At 38.2% G+C, this 14,620-nt stretch overlaps 1 protein-coding gene across 1 annotated transcript; it reads left to right on the top strand.

Annotated features, from left to right (window-relative positions):
• The first annotated feature begins 10,561 nt into the window (after positions 1–10,561).
• LOC107818044 (autophagy-related protein 8C-like) lies at positions 10,562–12,797 on the top strand. The gene is made up of 6 exons (XM_016643953.2): positions 10,562–10,708; positions 10,808–10,887; positions 11,557–11,612; positions 11,718–11,770; positions 12,342–12,460; positions 12,543–12,797. Exons 2-6 carry the CDS (start codon positions 10,851–10,853, stop codon positions 12,635–12,637), a joined length of 360 nt encoding a protein of 119 aa, XP_016499439.1. The 5' UTR covers positions 10,562–10,708; positions 10,808–10,850; the 3' UTR covers positions 12,638–12,797.
• Positions 12,798–14,620: the final 1,823 nt, after the last annotated feature.

Here is a 14,620-nt window from a genome sequence, read left to right as displayed (position 1 = left end):
TTATGTTCTGCGGCCGCAACAGAATTGTGTGGTTCGCACTTTGCAAAGCACTTCTTGTCAGAGGTTTTCTTCATGACCTGCGGACGCACTCAATATTGTGTGGTCTGCACAGTGCCTTTTTAGCCCTATTTTTGTCCTTATCCAAAATTACTCCTTCTTAAGTTGATTTTCATCTCTTTAGCTCATGTTCTAACACTCCTGCAAGTAAGCACATTGCATTAGTTTTCGGGAATACCTTTAAGCAATTTTGGTCTAAAACAAAAGTAAAAGAGCGCAAATAAGTAGTCAAAATCCCTACTTATCATAGAACATGGTGCTAACCATCCTCATAACCTTCAAACCCAGTCCATAGATCTTGAGCATAATGTTTTTCAAATTGTCCCATTCCACTCTATCATAGGCTTTGCTCATGGCAACAAAACTTGTCTTTCCTTGTGTTTTCTTTTTCAAGTAGTGATTTATCTCAAAAGAAATCATGGCAATATCAAGAGTAAACTGGCAAGGAAACACTTTGAGCCTTAGAGATAATATCGTTTAAACAGTGCTTCATTCGATTTGCCATCATTTTACAAGTAATGCGATCAATGATATTACACAAAGATAAAAGTCTCAAATCAGAAATTGCTTCAGGTTGATTCTTATTTGGAATTAAGACTATCTTTGTGTTATTATGGCCGAGTATGTTATTATTTTCATTAACACGCCTTAAAATATCATCAGAGACATCCTTATCCCCCATCGACCAACAACTACGATAGAAACCTAGATTAGGTCCATCGGGTCCTGGAGCTTTATCTGGGTGCATAGAGAAAACTGCATTTTTACCTCATCAACAATAAAAAGACCTATTAAAGGACAAATTATAGGTTGTCGTAACCTTACTCTCAACCAAATCAAGAATTGTATGCACATCTCCTTGTTCAGAGGTGAATAAAGCATAAAAAATTGGTGATCACATCTTGTAGACCATTATCCCATCCATGCAACTGTCCCGTATTATCTTTTAGTTGTGTGAAAGTATTTTTATTTCGTCGATTTGAGGCCATAACATGAAAGAATTTTGTGTTGTTGTCACCCTCTCTCAACTAGTGTTGTTTAGCTCTCTGCTTCTAGTACATATTTTTTTGTTCAAGGGCTTGCAAATACGTCACTTTAGTTACATCAAACAGTTGCATATGATACGGGTGTGCACTGTTTTTATATTTTGTCATTTGAGCCTTGGCTTGTTTAAACTTGACATTAAATTGTTGTCTTTTATTCTTTCCCTATTCCAGGAAATAGGCACCACAACTCTTTATCATCTCGTCTATAGGCAGGCCTTTTCCTTGTTCCCACAAGGTTTGGATGCTTGCTTAATATCTATCTTTTTCATCCAAGAGTTTTCTAATCGAAAAGATCTTGCGGCATAGAAAATAACTTTCACACCTAAATTTAAAAAGATGGTTGAATGATCTGAAGAAGCTGATTCAATGTGAAACACTTTGGCTTCTGGAAAAGAATTTTTCTAAGCTCTTGTCACCATAGCACGATCAAGTCTCCCTCGAACCCAGTTTCAGGTATTTCTACATTGTTCCCGAGTAAAGTAGTTTCCATAGTAACCTCGATCAAAAAGGTTACAAAAGTGTATCGCCTCCCTGAAACCATTTATTCTCCACTCTGGCTACTGAATTCGATCAAGTTTATCCCCGTAGTCAAGTATATCGTTAAAATCACTACCAATACACCATGAGAGATTAGATTTGTCTTTTAGTGATTTGAATAAATTCCATGATGCACACCTTTAATGTGTTCCTGGATGAACATAAAATCTTATAAACTGAAACATAGTAACATATGGTACATGTACTTCTACATCAATGAGCTGCTTGTGGTAGCTAATACGAGAGCAGGAGTTATTTTCCTTCCAGTGAAGCGCTAGGCCTCCACTGAAACCTTCTGGGTCAACAACAAATAAGCCCTCATAATTTAGTTGGGCCCGAACTTGATTTAAAGTGGCCTAACCTGTCTTCGTCTTCTAGAGGAAAATAATACTGGGCTGCTTTGAAGAAATCATGTCCTTCAGTTCCTGAGTTTTCCTTGGATTCCCATGTCCACAGTAATTCCAGCATAGAGAACTCATCGGGCTTGGCGGGTCTGGGATCCATAGCCCGCCACTAACAAGTTTTTTGACCCATCCACAATGCTCAAAGCACTCGACTCATCAAGTTTTCTCTTTTATCCAAAGGATCTAAGGCATTTGTTATCATATATGTTACTATATTCTCGTTATCATCCTATCTTTCTCTACCCAATCACTATCATCATCCATCCCCCAGTAAATATCATCTGCTTCTTTCCCTTACTATTTCCAATCTCCTCGTTCCCCTATGATTTTTTTCTCTTCCCTGATTTTCGGAAGATTTCCCCCTTCTCACTCCCTCATCTTGCATTTCCCTTCCAGTCTGCTCATTCCTAAAATCTCCAAGATACTCTTTCCCAGTTCGCGCGCTGTGTTAGCATCATTACATGGGATCTCCGTCCTACTATGCGTACCTTCCATCTTTGCTTCCTCGTGCCTCTCCGCCCAATCCTCAGTTGGAAACCATCTGGATCCCCCCATGCTCGACGATCGACGTTCTACCCATAAAGAGGTATCATATTGAAACAGTGACTTATCTACTCCCGGGTTTGAAAGAGCTTCCGACAGAATGTATCAACATGGCCTAACATACCGAAATATAAGCAAAAAATCCCAGCCGCTCATATTTAAATGTCACCTGAATACATGTTCCCCCTAGTCGTCAAATCTTCATGTTCTTCCTTAGTGGGTTACGCACATCAATACTAGTCCTAACGCGCATATATTCTCGCCAAATTGAGTCATATTTTTTGAGTCAGCTGAGACAAAAAATTCTGATGGCATTCCCAATGTCTCGAATAACCTTCTCCGATCTTAGGCCACCGACTAACCGATGTATTTGCACCCAAATATTTAATTGTGTCAACTCAACTTGTCTAGGGTTTTGTCCAGGTAAGAGTGACTGCATGACAATAGGGCTCTGCATAAAATTCCATGGAGCATCGGCCAGGACTCGCTCATAATCCAGTTCTTTAAAGAATTGAAAGGCAAAAACATTATTCCCAAGTTCTTTTAGAACCATCACTTCCATTGGTCGTATAACGTTCCTCATCACGTCTTGAAACGATCAAATCACAACTTTCCTATCAGTAAGTACCCTCATGATTTTCCTATGCAGCAACTTCTTCATCATCAACATAATTGTGATGACTTTTTAGGTCATCACTCGTTTTGGAAGTGAATTCAGTGTTCTGAGGCCTTAAAACCTCCTTTTTGTCTCATCTCGTTATGTGTGCACAATCCGGGCGTGTATCCAGAAAGCTATTTTGTGAAAATCTATGAAAAATTATGAATTTTGCTTTTAAAATAAATTTGAGTTGACTTCGGTCAATATTTTGGGTAAACGGACTCGAACCCGTGCTTTGACAGTCCCGGAGGATCCGTAGGAAAATATGGGACTTGAGCGTATGCCCTGATCGAATTCCGAGGTCCCAAGCCCGAGAAATAAATTTTTAGTATATAAGATTTTGGAAATGAAATATATTTGAATTTGATGGTATCGGGCCCATATTTTGGTTCTGGAGCCCGGTACAAATCTTATATGTGATTTAAGTTGAGCCTGTAAAATTCGGTAAGAAACGGACTTGAAATGACATGAATCGGACCCTTGGTTGTTAAAAATGGAACTTAAGAGTTCATGAGATATTTCTTTGATTTTGATGCTAAATTCGTTGTTAAGGGTGTTAATTTGGCGATCTAATCGCACGAGTAAGTCCATATGATTTTTTGAGTTAGTATGCATGCTTGGTTTGGAGCCCCGAGGGCTCGGGTGAGTTTCGGATAGGTTTCAGGATGTCTTTACACTTAGGAAAAAGTTGCAGGTTCAGAGCAGTATCAGGTCTCTGAAGCCGGGTCTCGAGGTCCGCGGTGGAACCTTCGCGGCCGTGGTGGGGACTCCGCGACCGCGGTGGGAATCATGCGGTCCACGATGGGGCAAGGCCATACCTTTGCGGCCGCGCTCGATTTCTTGCGGTCCGCGGCGGAGCTCCTCGGTCGCATTCCTTTTTTTATGCGGTCCGCGGAGAGGGTTTGAGAGGGGTATATTTAAATGGACTTTTTAGTTATTTTTCACTTTTCAAAACCCTAAAACATAAGAGGCGATTTTCCAAATACTTTTTCTTCTCCTAAAACACTAGTAAGTGATTTCTAACTTATTTCTTTCACTTCTTAACTTTTTTTAACAAGATTTCATCCTAAAATCTAGGGTTTTCATGGTGGAATTGGGAATTTTGGGTAAAACCTAAGAATATTAAAATTTGGGGATTTAGAACTCAAATTGAGGTCGGATTCTAAAACTAATTATATATCTGGGCTCGGGGGTGAATGGGTAATCGGATTTTGGTCCGAATTTCGAGTTTGGACCAAGCAGGCCCGGGGTCGATTTTTAACTTTTGAGGAAAATCATTGGAAAACCTATTTTTATGCATTAGAATTGATTCATTTAGCATTTATTGATATCGTTAAGTAAATTGTGGCTAGATACAAGCGAGTTGGTGGTGGAAACAAGAGGTAAAGCGGTAGTTGAGGCTTGAATTGTGTTCGTGGCATCGAGGAAAGTGTTTGGTCTAACCTTAGCTTGAGGGATTAGGAGTTGTATCTTATTTTCTATGTGCTAGTTGTTGAGTATGACGTATAGGCATGGTGACGAGTATCTATACGTTGGTGCCAAGCTTGCCCGTGACTCTTATACCATGATTTTTGTGACTCTGTTTTGTATTGTTCATGCCTTATGTGATGATTTCTATTGTTAAACAAGGCTTGTGGAAGTAATATTGGTAGTTGAACATTGAAGAGCGTTGGCTCAAGTTGTAGTATGATTTATGGAGGTATTATTGGCAATTGAACATTATAGAGTATTGGCTCAAATTGTGAATTGAGTTGTGAAGTAAATGTGAAAAAGAAAAGAGGATTATGATATTGTCTCCCTTGCCGGGAAGTTGTGGTTAGTGTTATCTTCCTTGCCGGGATGTCATTATTTTGATGTTGTTTCCCTTGCCGGGATATGATTGTTGTACTATTGTTCCCTTGGAATTTTATTTTAACTTTGTTGATTCCCTTGCCCCTTTGCTTTGATTGTTTTTTGGGTGAGGAAGAGTGTTAAAGCACGAAGGGTGATGCCGTGTATAATTTTTGTGAGGAAGAGTGTAAAGCACGAAGGGTGATGTCGTGTTCGATATTTGTGAGAGAGTGTTAAAGCACGAAGGGTGATGTCGTGCTGCACGATGTACAATTTTGTGCCATGATATGAGTGTTAATGCACGAAGGATCATTCTGTTCCATTATTATGTGAGGTAAAAGCACGAAGGGTGATGCCGTGCCGATTTTATTGATTATGGTGAGGACGAGAGTAAAAGCACGAACGATGATTACGTGCACTTGTCTTTGATTTTTTCCTGATTTCTATTGATAATTGAGTTACGGTGTTCTTTACATTTAACTGTTGGTTTCTGTTGCTACTTGTTGTCCCCCGCAGCATGATTTCCCCTTCCTATCTTTAATTGTAAAGTTTTTCTTTTATTTGCTGTTGTATATGATTTAACTGCACAGATTTATTTGGTAGTCTGATTCTAGCCCCGTCACTACTTCGTCGAGGTTAGGCTAGGCACTTACCAGCACATGGGGTCGGTTGTGCTGATACTACACTCCGCACTATGTGCAGATCCCGGTACTGGAGCATTTGGACCTTAGCTTTGGGTTGTTGCCTTCAGTCCATTCGGAGATCCGAGGTAGTCCTGCAGGCGTCCGCAGGCCCTGGCGTCTTCTTCTATCCTTTTATTCTGTTTCTTTTATGTATTTCAGAAACAGTGTTGTAATAAATCTTTTGGACTTTTATTTGTAGTATTCCTAGACAGTCTGTGAACTTGTGACACCAATTTTGGGTAGTTATGTTTTAAGGATTTGTATTGGTAATATTAAAATAGTTATATTTTGTTCTTTCGCTTATTAAATTCCGCTTTTTACATAATATTGATTCTTAATTGTTAATGGATTAAAATGGAAAAAGGTAAATAATGCAAATGGTTGGCTTGCCTAGTTTCCACTAGTATGCGTCATCACGACTCCTGAGGGTGAGAAATCCGGGTCGTGACAATAATTAACTTTGACTGGTGCATCATTTATATTCAACCCTGCGCATCTCTCTTCCAAAGGCGTAGTATCACTGTTGGGTCGAGAAGCAAAATTCGTTTGCGTGTATTACTAGATCAAATAAATTGGAAACTAGGGCAAAGATAAGAAAAGATTAGGGTTTGTATTCAACAAGGGGTCTATCTCTCACACAGAGAGAAAACAACTGATCAAATTATATGAATAAATAATATTTTCAAAATCTTTTTGAAAAGAAATAACCAAAATACTCCTACTAGATGTCTAGCTTCACCGTTTCAAAGGGGCTCGTCAATTTGTGATAAACTTATTCTAACTCCTAGCTGGACCTGATCCTTCTTTGTATCCAGACTTATTTTAATCTATTATCTTTTGGAGCATTATCAAACTTCCAGTGATAAGCAATGAAATTTTTGATTAAAATTTTAGATGTGATAAACGCAAAATACTTCGTGTGAAATTTATTAGTAGTTTTTTAAAGAAATTTCATCACAAAATTAGAAATTTTTCCAAATTCACTGAGCATTTCTTTCATGAATTAACAATGAATCATAGTATCGTTTTAAATATTTCAATATTGCTTACAAACTAGTTTCCGTTTTATTTTTCTTTTGGTTTAAGCATTAAATATTAGAAATTCATTTGGATCCAAATTTGGGTCTAGTAGGCTATTAAAGAGATATTTTTTCATATCAAGAGTTTTGTGATGACCCGGTCAGTCGTCTCATGAGTTACCGCTCCGTTTTTCCCATTTTTGCTTCTTTATGATTTGTTTATCCGTGTTATGTGGTATCTGGTCGGTCGGATCGAGTTCGGAAAGGATTTGGTAAGGTTTGAGACACTTAGTCTCTTTAGAGTGAGTTTAAGTTGGAAAAGTCAATCGGATGTTGACTTGTGTGTGTTAGAGAGCTCGGATGTAAGTTCCGAAGGTTCGGTTAGTTTCGGGAGGTGATTTGGGACTTAGGAGGGTGATCGGAATGAGTTTTGGAGGTTCGGAGTAAATTTAGGCTTGAATTGGCGAAGTTGATATTTTGGTGATTTCCAGTTGGTAGGCGAGATTTTGATATAGGGGTCGGAATGGAATTCTGAGAGTTGCAGTAGTCCCGTTGTGTCATTTGGGACGTGTGTGCAAAATTTTAGGTCATTCGGGCGTGGTTTGGTTGGGGTTTTTATCAAAAGCAAAATTTAGAAGATTTTAGAAAGTTTAGCTTGAATCCGATGTGTTTAGGTTGATTTGATGTTATTTGAGGTGTTTTAAAGATTGAAACAAGTTTGAATGAGGTTTTGAGATATGTTGGTGCCTTTGGTTGAGGTCCAGGGGCCTCGGGTGAATTTCGGAGGGTTGAACGAACCATTTTGAGTTAAAGAAAAGTTGCAGATTTCTGTTCAGCTTTTGCAGGCATTTTTGGTCTTCGCGTTCGCGAGTGTACCCTCGCGTTCACGAAAGGTCAGGAAAGGAGGCGTCAGGTTTGGCCTTCGCATTCGCGAAGGGAAGTCCCACGTTCGCGAAGGGCCGGAATAGTAAGCATCGCATTCGCGAGAGTCTTGGTCGCGTTCGCGTAGGTTGGTGAAGCTGAGGCATCGCGTTCGCGATGGTGGGTTTGCGCTCGCGAAGAAGAGTTTTGGTCAACAGAATTTTTGTGCTTCGCGAACGTGAGGCGCTGACCGCGTTCGTGAAGAAGGATTTTTAGGCCTGGGTAGAAGGTTTAAAAGGTCGTCTTGTCCGCGAATGTGGGGTTTATTTCTCCAATTGTTGGTCGTTTTTGGAGCTTTTTGAAGGGGATTGAAGAGGGATTCAAGAGGAATCACTTGGAGGTAAGATTCTTGGACTTAAAACTCGATTCTAATGTGAATTCCACCTCAATAATCATGGAAATTAAGCCTAAAATTGAGGAATTAGGGCTTGAGATTAAGAGACTTTAAATATGAATTTGAGGGGTCATTTGGACTCCGATTTCAGTGTTCTTGGTATGTATGGACTCGTAGGAGGATAAGAATTTCGTTGATGTGATTTTTATCGAGTTTCGAGACGTGGGTCCGGGGGTCGGGTTTGGCCAATTTCGGGATTTTTGGTATAATTTGATTATTTTCGTTTGGGCTTCGTTCTGTTAGCATATTTTGACGCCGTGATTCTGATTCTGGATAGATTCGACACGAGTGGAGGCCGATTCAAAGGGCAAAGGCGTCGCGGAGTAGTATTTTCACCGGTTTGAGGTAAGTAACCATTATAAATCTGGAACTGAGGGTACAAAACCCCGGTATTTGACTTGTTTTGATAAATGCGGTGACGCACATGCTAGGTGACGAGCGTGGTGTGGGCGTGCACCGGTAGGGATTGCAACTTGGTCTGTCCCGTAGTGACTATTAAGCCGCGTATTTGATTTGGAATCTTATATTATTCCGTACTTTAGTCATTTATAATGTATTATGGGTTGTATGTCATGTATGGGGCCTTGTGCCGACCTGTTGAGACCCTTAGGGGCATTTTACTGTTTTTCCTCACTTTACTTATTGACAGCATATCCTCAGTCATGTTTTACCTGTTTAAATATTTAAAGCTGGTTTTATCACTCCACTTCTAATTGTGAGGACAGTTTGGGTTGAGTTCCCTAATTTCTATTGTTGTGCCCGAGAGGCTGTGAGGTTAATGGATGAGAGAGGTTGAGAACCTATTAGTGAGGATATTATATGTATATATTATGGATCGGGCTGCACGCCGCAACGATATATATATTGGATCGGGCTGCACGCCGCAGCGATATATATATATTGGATAAGGCTGCACGTCGCAGCGATATGATGCTTGGGCTGTAGGAGCCCCTTCGGAGTCTGTACACCCCCAGTGAGCGTAGTCAACTATAAATTTCGGATCGGGCTGCACGCCGCAGCGATTACTATGATTTCTATTATTATGAGATACTAATGAGCATGAGTGCTGAGAGTGAGTACTAAGTGACGAGAGTGAGTCACGAGTGGCTGAGAGGCCATATTCTGAGTGATACCTTGCCCGAGGGGCCCAGTTATGATATTTTCCACTTATTTCACTCTTCTTTTAAAAATAGCCTCTCTCGGAAAATTGCTAAAGTATATGATTTCAAGTGTTTAATCTGAAATTGATGATTTTATGATGAAACTGGTTTTAAACTATGAAGTTGACCTGTTATCCTGTTGTTTATTAAGTTATATGATTTTTTTTAACTACTCGTCACTGCTTTCAGACCTTATTTGCTTTAGTTACTTACTGAGTTGGCGTATTCACGTTACTCCCTGCACCTTATGTGCAGATCCAGGTGCTCGAGTAGCAGAGTGAGGGTCCTCAGCTGATCCAGAGGTTGCCGAAGATTTCAAGGTAGTTGCATGGCGTCCGCAGCCCCGTTTTCTCCTTCTTATCTTGTTCTTTTCCGCATTTTCTAGACTTATTGTATCAGACAATCAGTTATGTAGTAGAGGCTCTAGACTCGTGACATCAAGTATTTGAGACTATGTAGTTTCATGTTTATTTGACTTCCGCATATATATATTTTGCTGCTTTAAACGCTTATTATGAAATTTTGGTATTCAGAACCTATGTTAGAAAATGGCTATTATAAGGAAAAAGGGTTGTGATTAAATGTTTGGGTTGACTTGCCTAGTAATGTGATAGGCGCCATCACGACTGATATTTGGGATCGTGACAAATTTTAATCTCAAGGCTTTAAAAGATTTTTTATTTTCAAGACTCAAATGGGAAACATCTTATTGGGAAGTTCCACCTGACCTTTTTACTGGTAAACAAGTCCGGCGTAAGTATGTGGTGTTTGGCATTCCAACTAGAAATCAGAAGAGGAAAAACAGAAAAGAGAAGAAATGCAAAAGAGTAGTCACCATAAAATGCCAGAAAAAAGAAGAATAAAAGGTAAGAGCACCATGGTGAAACGACACCATTCAAGGAAAACAGATGTGCATGTCTGCCTTATAATAATCGGTGTTTGTATATCATATTAATTTATTATTTTTAAATAAATTAATGAGATAATAATAGTAACACTCTTTCATTTTGACTCATTCAAAAAAATTATTTTCTTATTTAAAAATAATTTATCTTTATAATTCTTACTCTACCCATTAGAATTGGTTTACAGTCATACAAATATTTATAATTTATTTTAGACAATAAATTTCAAAAAACTTCTTATATTTCTTAAATTTCATGTTGAATTAAATATAAAGTGGGGCAGATATTAATTTACTATTGCTAAATAATACAAATATGTATAAATATATATTATGATATTTATTGATTTGATAAAAATATTGGGGGTGTTTAGTGTGTTGGGGCAACATAAAGAAAAAAGGAGTAGAGAAAGGGATAAAATAGGGAAAACGTACTTGAAGATGCGTGTATGTTTCATTATCCAATTATATAGAGTACAGTTTATTTTTCATTAACTTTAATAAACAAGAAACAATTTGGTTGCTTCTTCACTCTCTTGTGATTTCCTTTGTGTAAGGACTCTTCCCTAAATCTTCCGGATTTTTCTCTTTATTTTAATTAATCTTTTTCCGTTATCTGTGAAAAACCCTAATTTTATTTGCATCTCTTAGTTTGCAGATACCCCAAATTTTTTATTATCATTCTCCGATCACCATGGCCAAAAGCTCCTTCAAATTGGAACACCCTCTTGGTATTTTTCCAAGATCCGTTCTTTGACTTGTCCAATTATGAAATTTGTTTGTTCAGAGTGACAATTTTTTTTCTTTTCTTTTCTTTTGGTGGGGATTATTATATCTTTAAAACCCTTTTGTGCATATGCTTTATTCTTGTTACTGGAATTCTATTTTTACTCCTTTTTTTTTGGTTTTAAATCTCTTGGTCTTTTTTGTTTTATTCTCTTGTGAATTTCACAGTTTATTTGACGCAATTTCTGTTTTTGGATTTTGGTTATTCTTCTGTTACAATTATGTGTTGTCTATTTGTTGTATTATAATAGTAGCCAAGTAGATTCTTTTTCGTATCTAGTCTTTGCAAGCATGATCACTTATTGCACTTCTATAGTTTTAGTGAAAAATTCTCAATTTGGTGAACACAAATATGAAGTATTCTTTGTTAGAAATTCTTTGTTCTTAATGCAAACGGGTCTGTCATTTGATGCTCTCCCAATAATCTTTTGGAAGTGATCATTGTTTTGTTGTGGATGCCCTGCATATATTTTTGTATACTTGAAATATATTTTTGTATACTTGAAGTTCTTTTTAGGCTTCTCTTTTGAATTTTCTTTGAATTGTAACTTTCTTTCTCTGCTATCATTGGATTCCATGTTGTGTCTTGTTAATTCGGTATTGCATTCATCTAGAGAGGCGACAGGCTGAAGCTGCTCGTATCAGGGAGAAGTACCCTGATAGAATCCCGGTACCAATTTTGTCTATTCTCTTGCATTGCTCTTCTCGCTATGCTAGAAAATTTATGTGCTTTTTCTCCAACCTCTAATCTCTTCGTTTCTTTCCTACTATTTAGGTTATTGTGGAGAAGGCTGAAAGAAGTGATATCCCCGACATTGACAAGAAAAAGTTAGTTTTTTTTTTCATCTGGTCCTTTACTATGTTTACTTGGGTCAAGTCCTTAAGTCTACAGTACTTAATTATTTTTTCATAAATGAGCTTTTGATTTCCTCTAATGCTCTGCCATAACAATATATATTCCTCATAATTTTGAGTTTGTGTCATTTCTAGTTTCTGCGTTCAAGTATTCTGGTTATTGTCGTTTTGTGTCTTTGTATGGAATAGCATATTCAAGTATTTACTGTTGTTGTCAGATTATTTGTTTGAGATATTAAAATGGAGTAGTATTACTATTAATCTGGCTGGAAAGAGCACTAGTTTGCTCTGGTGAGGAGATATATAGAAACGCAAGACTGATGCGATTGTTTGTTCTCTCTTTCTTTATGGTTAAGTGGTGTTAAGCAACTCAAACAATGGTTTCTTACTGTTAGTGAGATGGAAAGTGTTCTACTCTTTTCTTTTTCTTTTGGAATTGTTTCCTCTTTGACTGAGTTGACACAGCTATTTCCCGTGTTCGCGCTCTTTCAAGTTAATCTTATGTTCAACTAGTGTTTGTTAATCACATCAAGATACCTTGCAGGTATTTGGTTCCCGCGGATCTGACTGTTGGACAATTTGTGTATGTTGTTCGTAAGAGGATTAAGCTCAGTGCTGAGAAGGCAATATTTATCTTTGTGAAGAATATCCTCCCCCCTACAGGTGAGGAGAAACTTTCTAAAGTAATAACTGTTATTATGCTTTTACCTCTTTGTTTTCTGATTGTTTATCCACTTTGTTACAGCTGCAATGATGTCTGCCATTTATGAGGAACACAAGGATGAAGATGGCTTCCTCTACATGACCTACAGTGGTGAGAATACTTTCGGATCCTTCTGAAGACGTAAGAAACCGGAGTGAGTAAATAAGTTCAAGAAAACATGTAAATACTTTATTTTAGCTAGTATTTGGAATTATCTTTCTACCTAGGTGCTATCTTGGGTTGACACTGACTGGTTTGTGTATCTACTTTATTAAGATGTTCTTTTCCATTTGCTAAGTTGGTGTCTACATTTGTGTTTTCTTTAACTTGGTCACAAAAATAGTTTGTTGATCTACTTATCCGCTTTTTCATACTTCCATGCGAATCACAAAAATAATGTGATTTTATCTTAGAATGCACTAAGCAGATTAAGTTTACTACCCCCTAAATATTATCACTGTTTTGAAGAGCTTGAGGTCTCTGTAGAAAAGTAACAAACACACGCGGATTTTGGGTGGGTTCGTGGGTTCAGTTGAATGCGTTGCTTCTTGCTCAAATTATGTTTAAGGAAAAAGAAAATTAAAATGTTTACATATAATAAGATCATATTCATTTTGAACCCAGTAACTAAGGAGGGGGTGATCTATCTAGTTTGTGCTGAAGCAGCAGTAGGTGTTTGTGCTGATATATTTGCTATATTAAAGAAGATATAATAGTGGTAGACTCTAGATGACCCCGTAGAGGAGATGAAAATTCGGAATCAGTTGTTGGCAGAGATAATTTTTCGTGAAAAATTCAAAAATAGCTAGATTTACAAGTGGTAATCGAAAAATAACTAGAGTTTTAAAAGTAATAGAAATTTAGCCATTTTTATGTAAAGATAAATCTGACCGAAAATACGGTTCAAAATCCAGAAAATATTCCAGCATAATATACTAGAGTTCGAATTTTTACATGTGAACTTTCAACATATACTGGAGTTCCAGCATAATATGCTGGAAGTTCATACACATGTGCTCCAATCTCTAGTATATTATGCTGGAACTTTCCATTGCAGCAAAATAGTGGCTATTTTTCAATGACTTTGCAAATGCTAGCTGTTTTTCAATTACCAGCCCGAAAACTGGCTAGCATATGCTATTTTTACATATTCTTCTGGTCTTTTATTCGAGTAGACGGTGGGCCGTCTTATTTATCAGTTGTGAGAATAAAAGGGCAGTCGGTGCACTAAGTTCCTGCTATGCGCAGGGTCCAGGGAAGAGCCGACCACAAGGGTCTATTGTACGCAGCCTTACCCTGCATGAGGTTGTTTTCACGTCTTGAACTCGTGACCTCCTGGTCACATGGCCATAACAGGTCGATCACCGAAGCCTGCAGCTCTTTGAGTCCGGCCCAACTATGAGTCTCTTAGTTGGCCCAATATTAGAACCATGCTCCCTCATCAGCGGGGCATTTGCATCTATACCCGCTTTTTGGGTCACGTTTTAACTTGTGTCCGTTTTGCAAAAAAAAAAATTGCAAACGTACCCACCTTTTCGCGTAACTTCAGCATACGGGGCTGAAGTAGCAAAGGCAATCACGCAAAACTTCAGCATTCTAGTAGACGGGACTGAAGTAACAAGTGTGCTGAACCAAGTTTGCTGAAGTTTTTGTTTGTAATTGCTGAATTTTTTGTTTTTGTAACTGGCGAACTTCAGCTCTAGAGCTGAAGTTTTTGTTTTGTAACTGGCGAACTTCAGCTCTAGAGCTGAAGTTTTTGTTTTTTGTAACTGGCGAACTTCAGCTGTAGAGCTGAAGTTTTTGTTTTTTGTAACTGGCGAACTTCAGCTGTAGAGCTGAAGTTTTTGTTTGTAACTGGCGAACTTCAACTCTAGAGTTGAAGTTTTTGTTTTTGTAATGGCGAACTTCAGCTGTAGAGCTGAAGTTTTTGGCCCAATATTAGAACCATGCTCCCTCATCAGCGGGGCATTTGCATCTATACCCGCTTTTTGGGTCACGTTTTAACTTGTGTCCGTTTTGCAAAAAAAAAATTGCAAGCGTACCCACCTTTTCGCGTAACTTCAGCATACGGGGCTGAAGTAGCAAAGGCAATCACGCAAAACTTCAGCATTCTAGTAGAC

This window comes from Nicotiana tabacum, chromosome 10 (genome assembly GCF_000715075.1).
Source record: "Nicotiana tabacum cultivar K326 chromosome 10, ASM71507v2, whole genome shotgun sequence".
Lineage (NCBI taxonomy): Eukaryota > Viridiplantae > Streptophyta > Magnoliopsida > Solanales > Solanaceae > Nicotiana > Nicotiana tabacum.
Note: the sequence above shows the minus strand (reverse complement) of the source record. Positions and strands in the feature narration are given on the sequence as shown.

Excerpts from the sequence above, each read along its gene's own strand:
- LOC107818044 (XM_016643953.2), top strand. The coding sequence starts at position 10,851 with ATGGCCAAAAGCTCCTTCAAATTGGAACACCCTCTTG. Across the intron at positions 10,888-11,556 it reads CAAATTGGAACACCCTCTTG|AGAGGCGACAGGCTGAAGCT; the intron begins GTATTTTTCCAA and ends GCATTCATCTAG. Across the intron at positions 12,461-12,542 it reads GAATATCCTCCCCCCTACAG|CTGCAATGATGTCTGCCATT; the intron begins GTGAGGAGAAAC and ends ACTTTGTTACAG.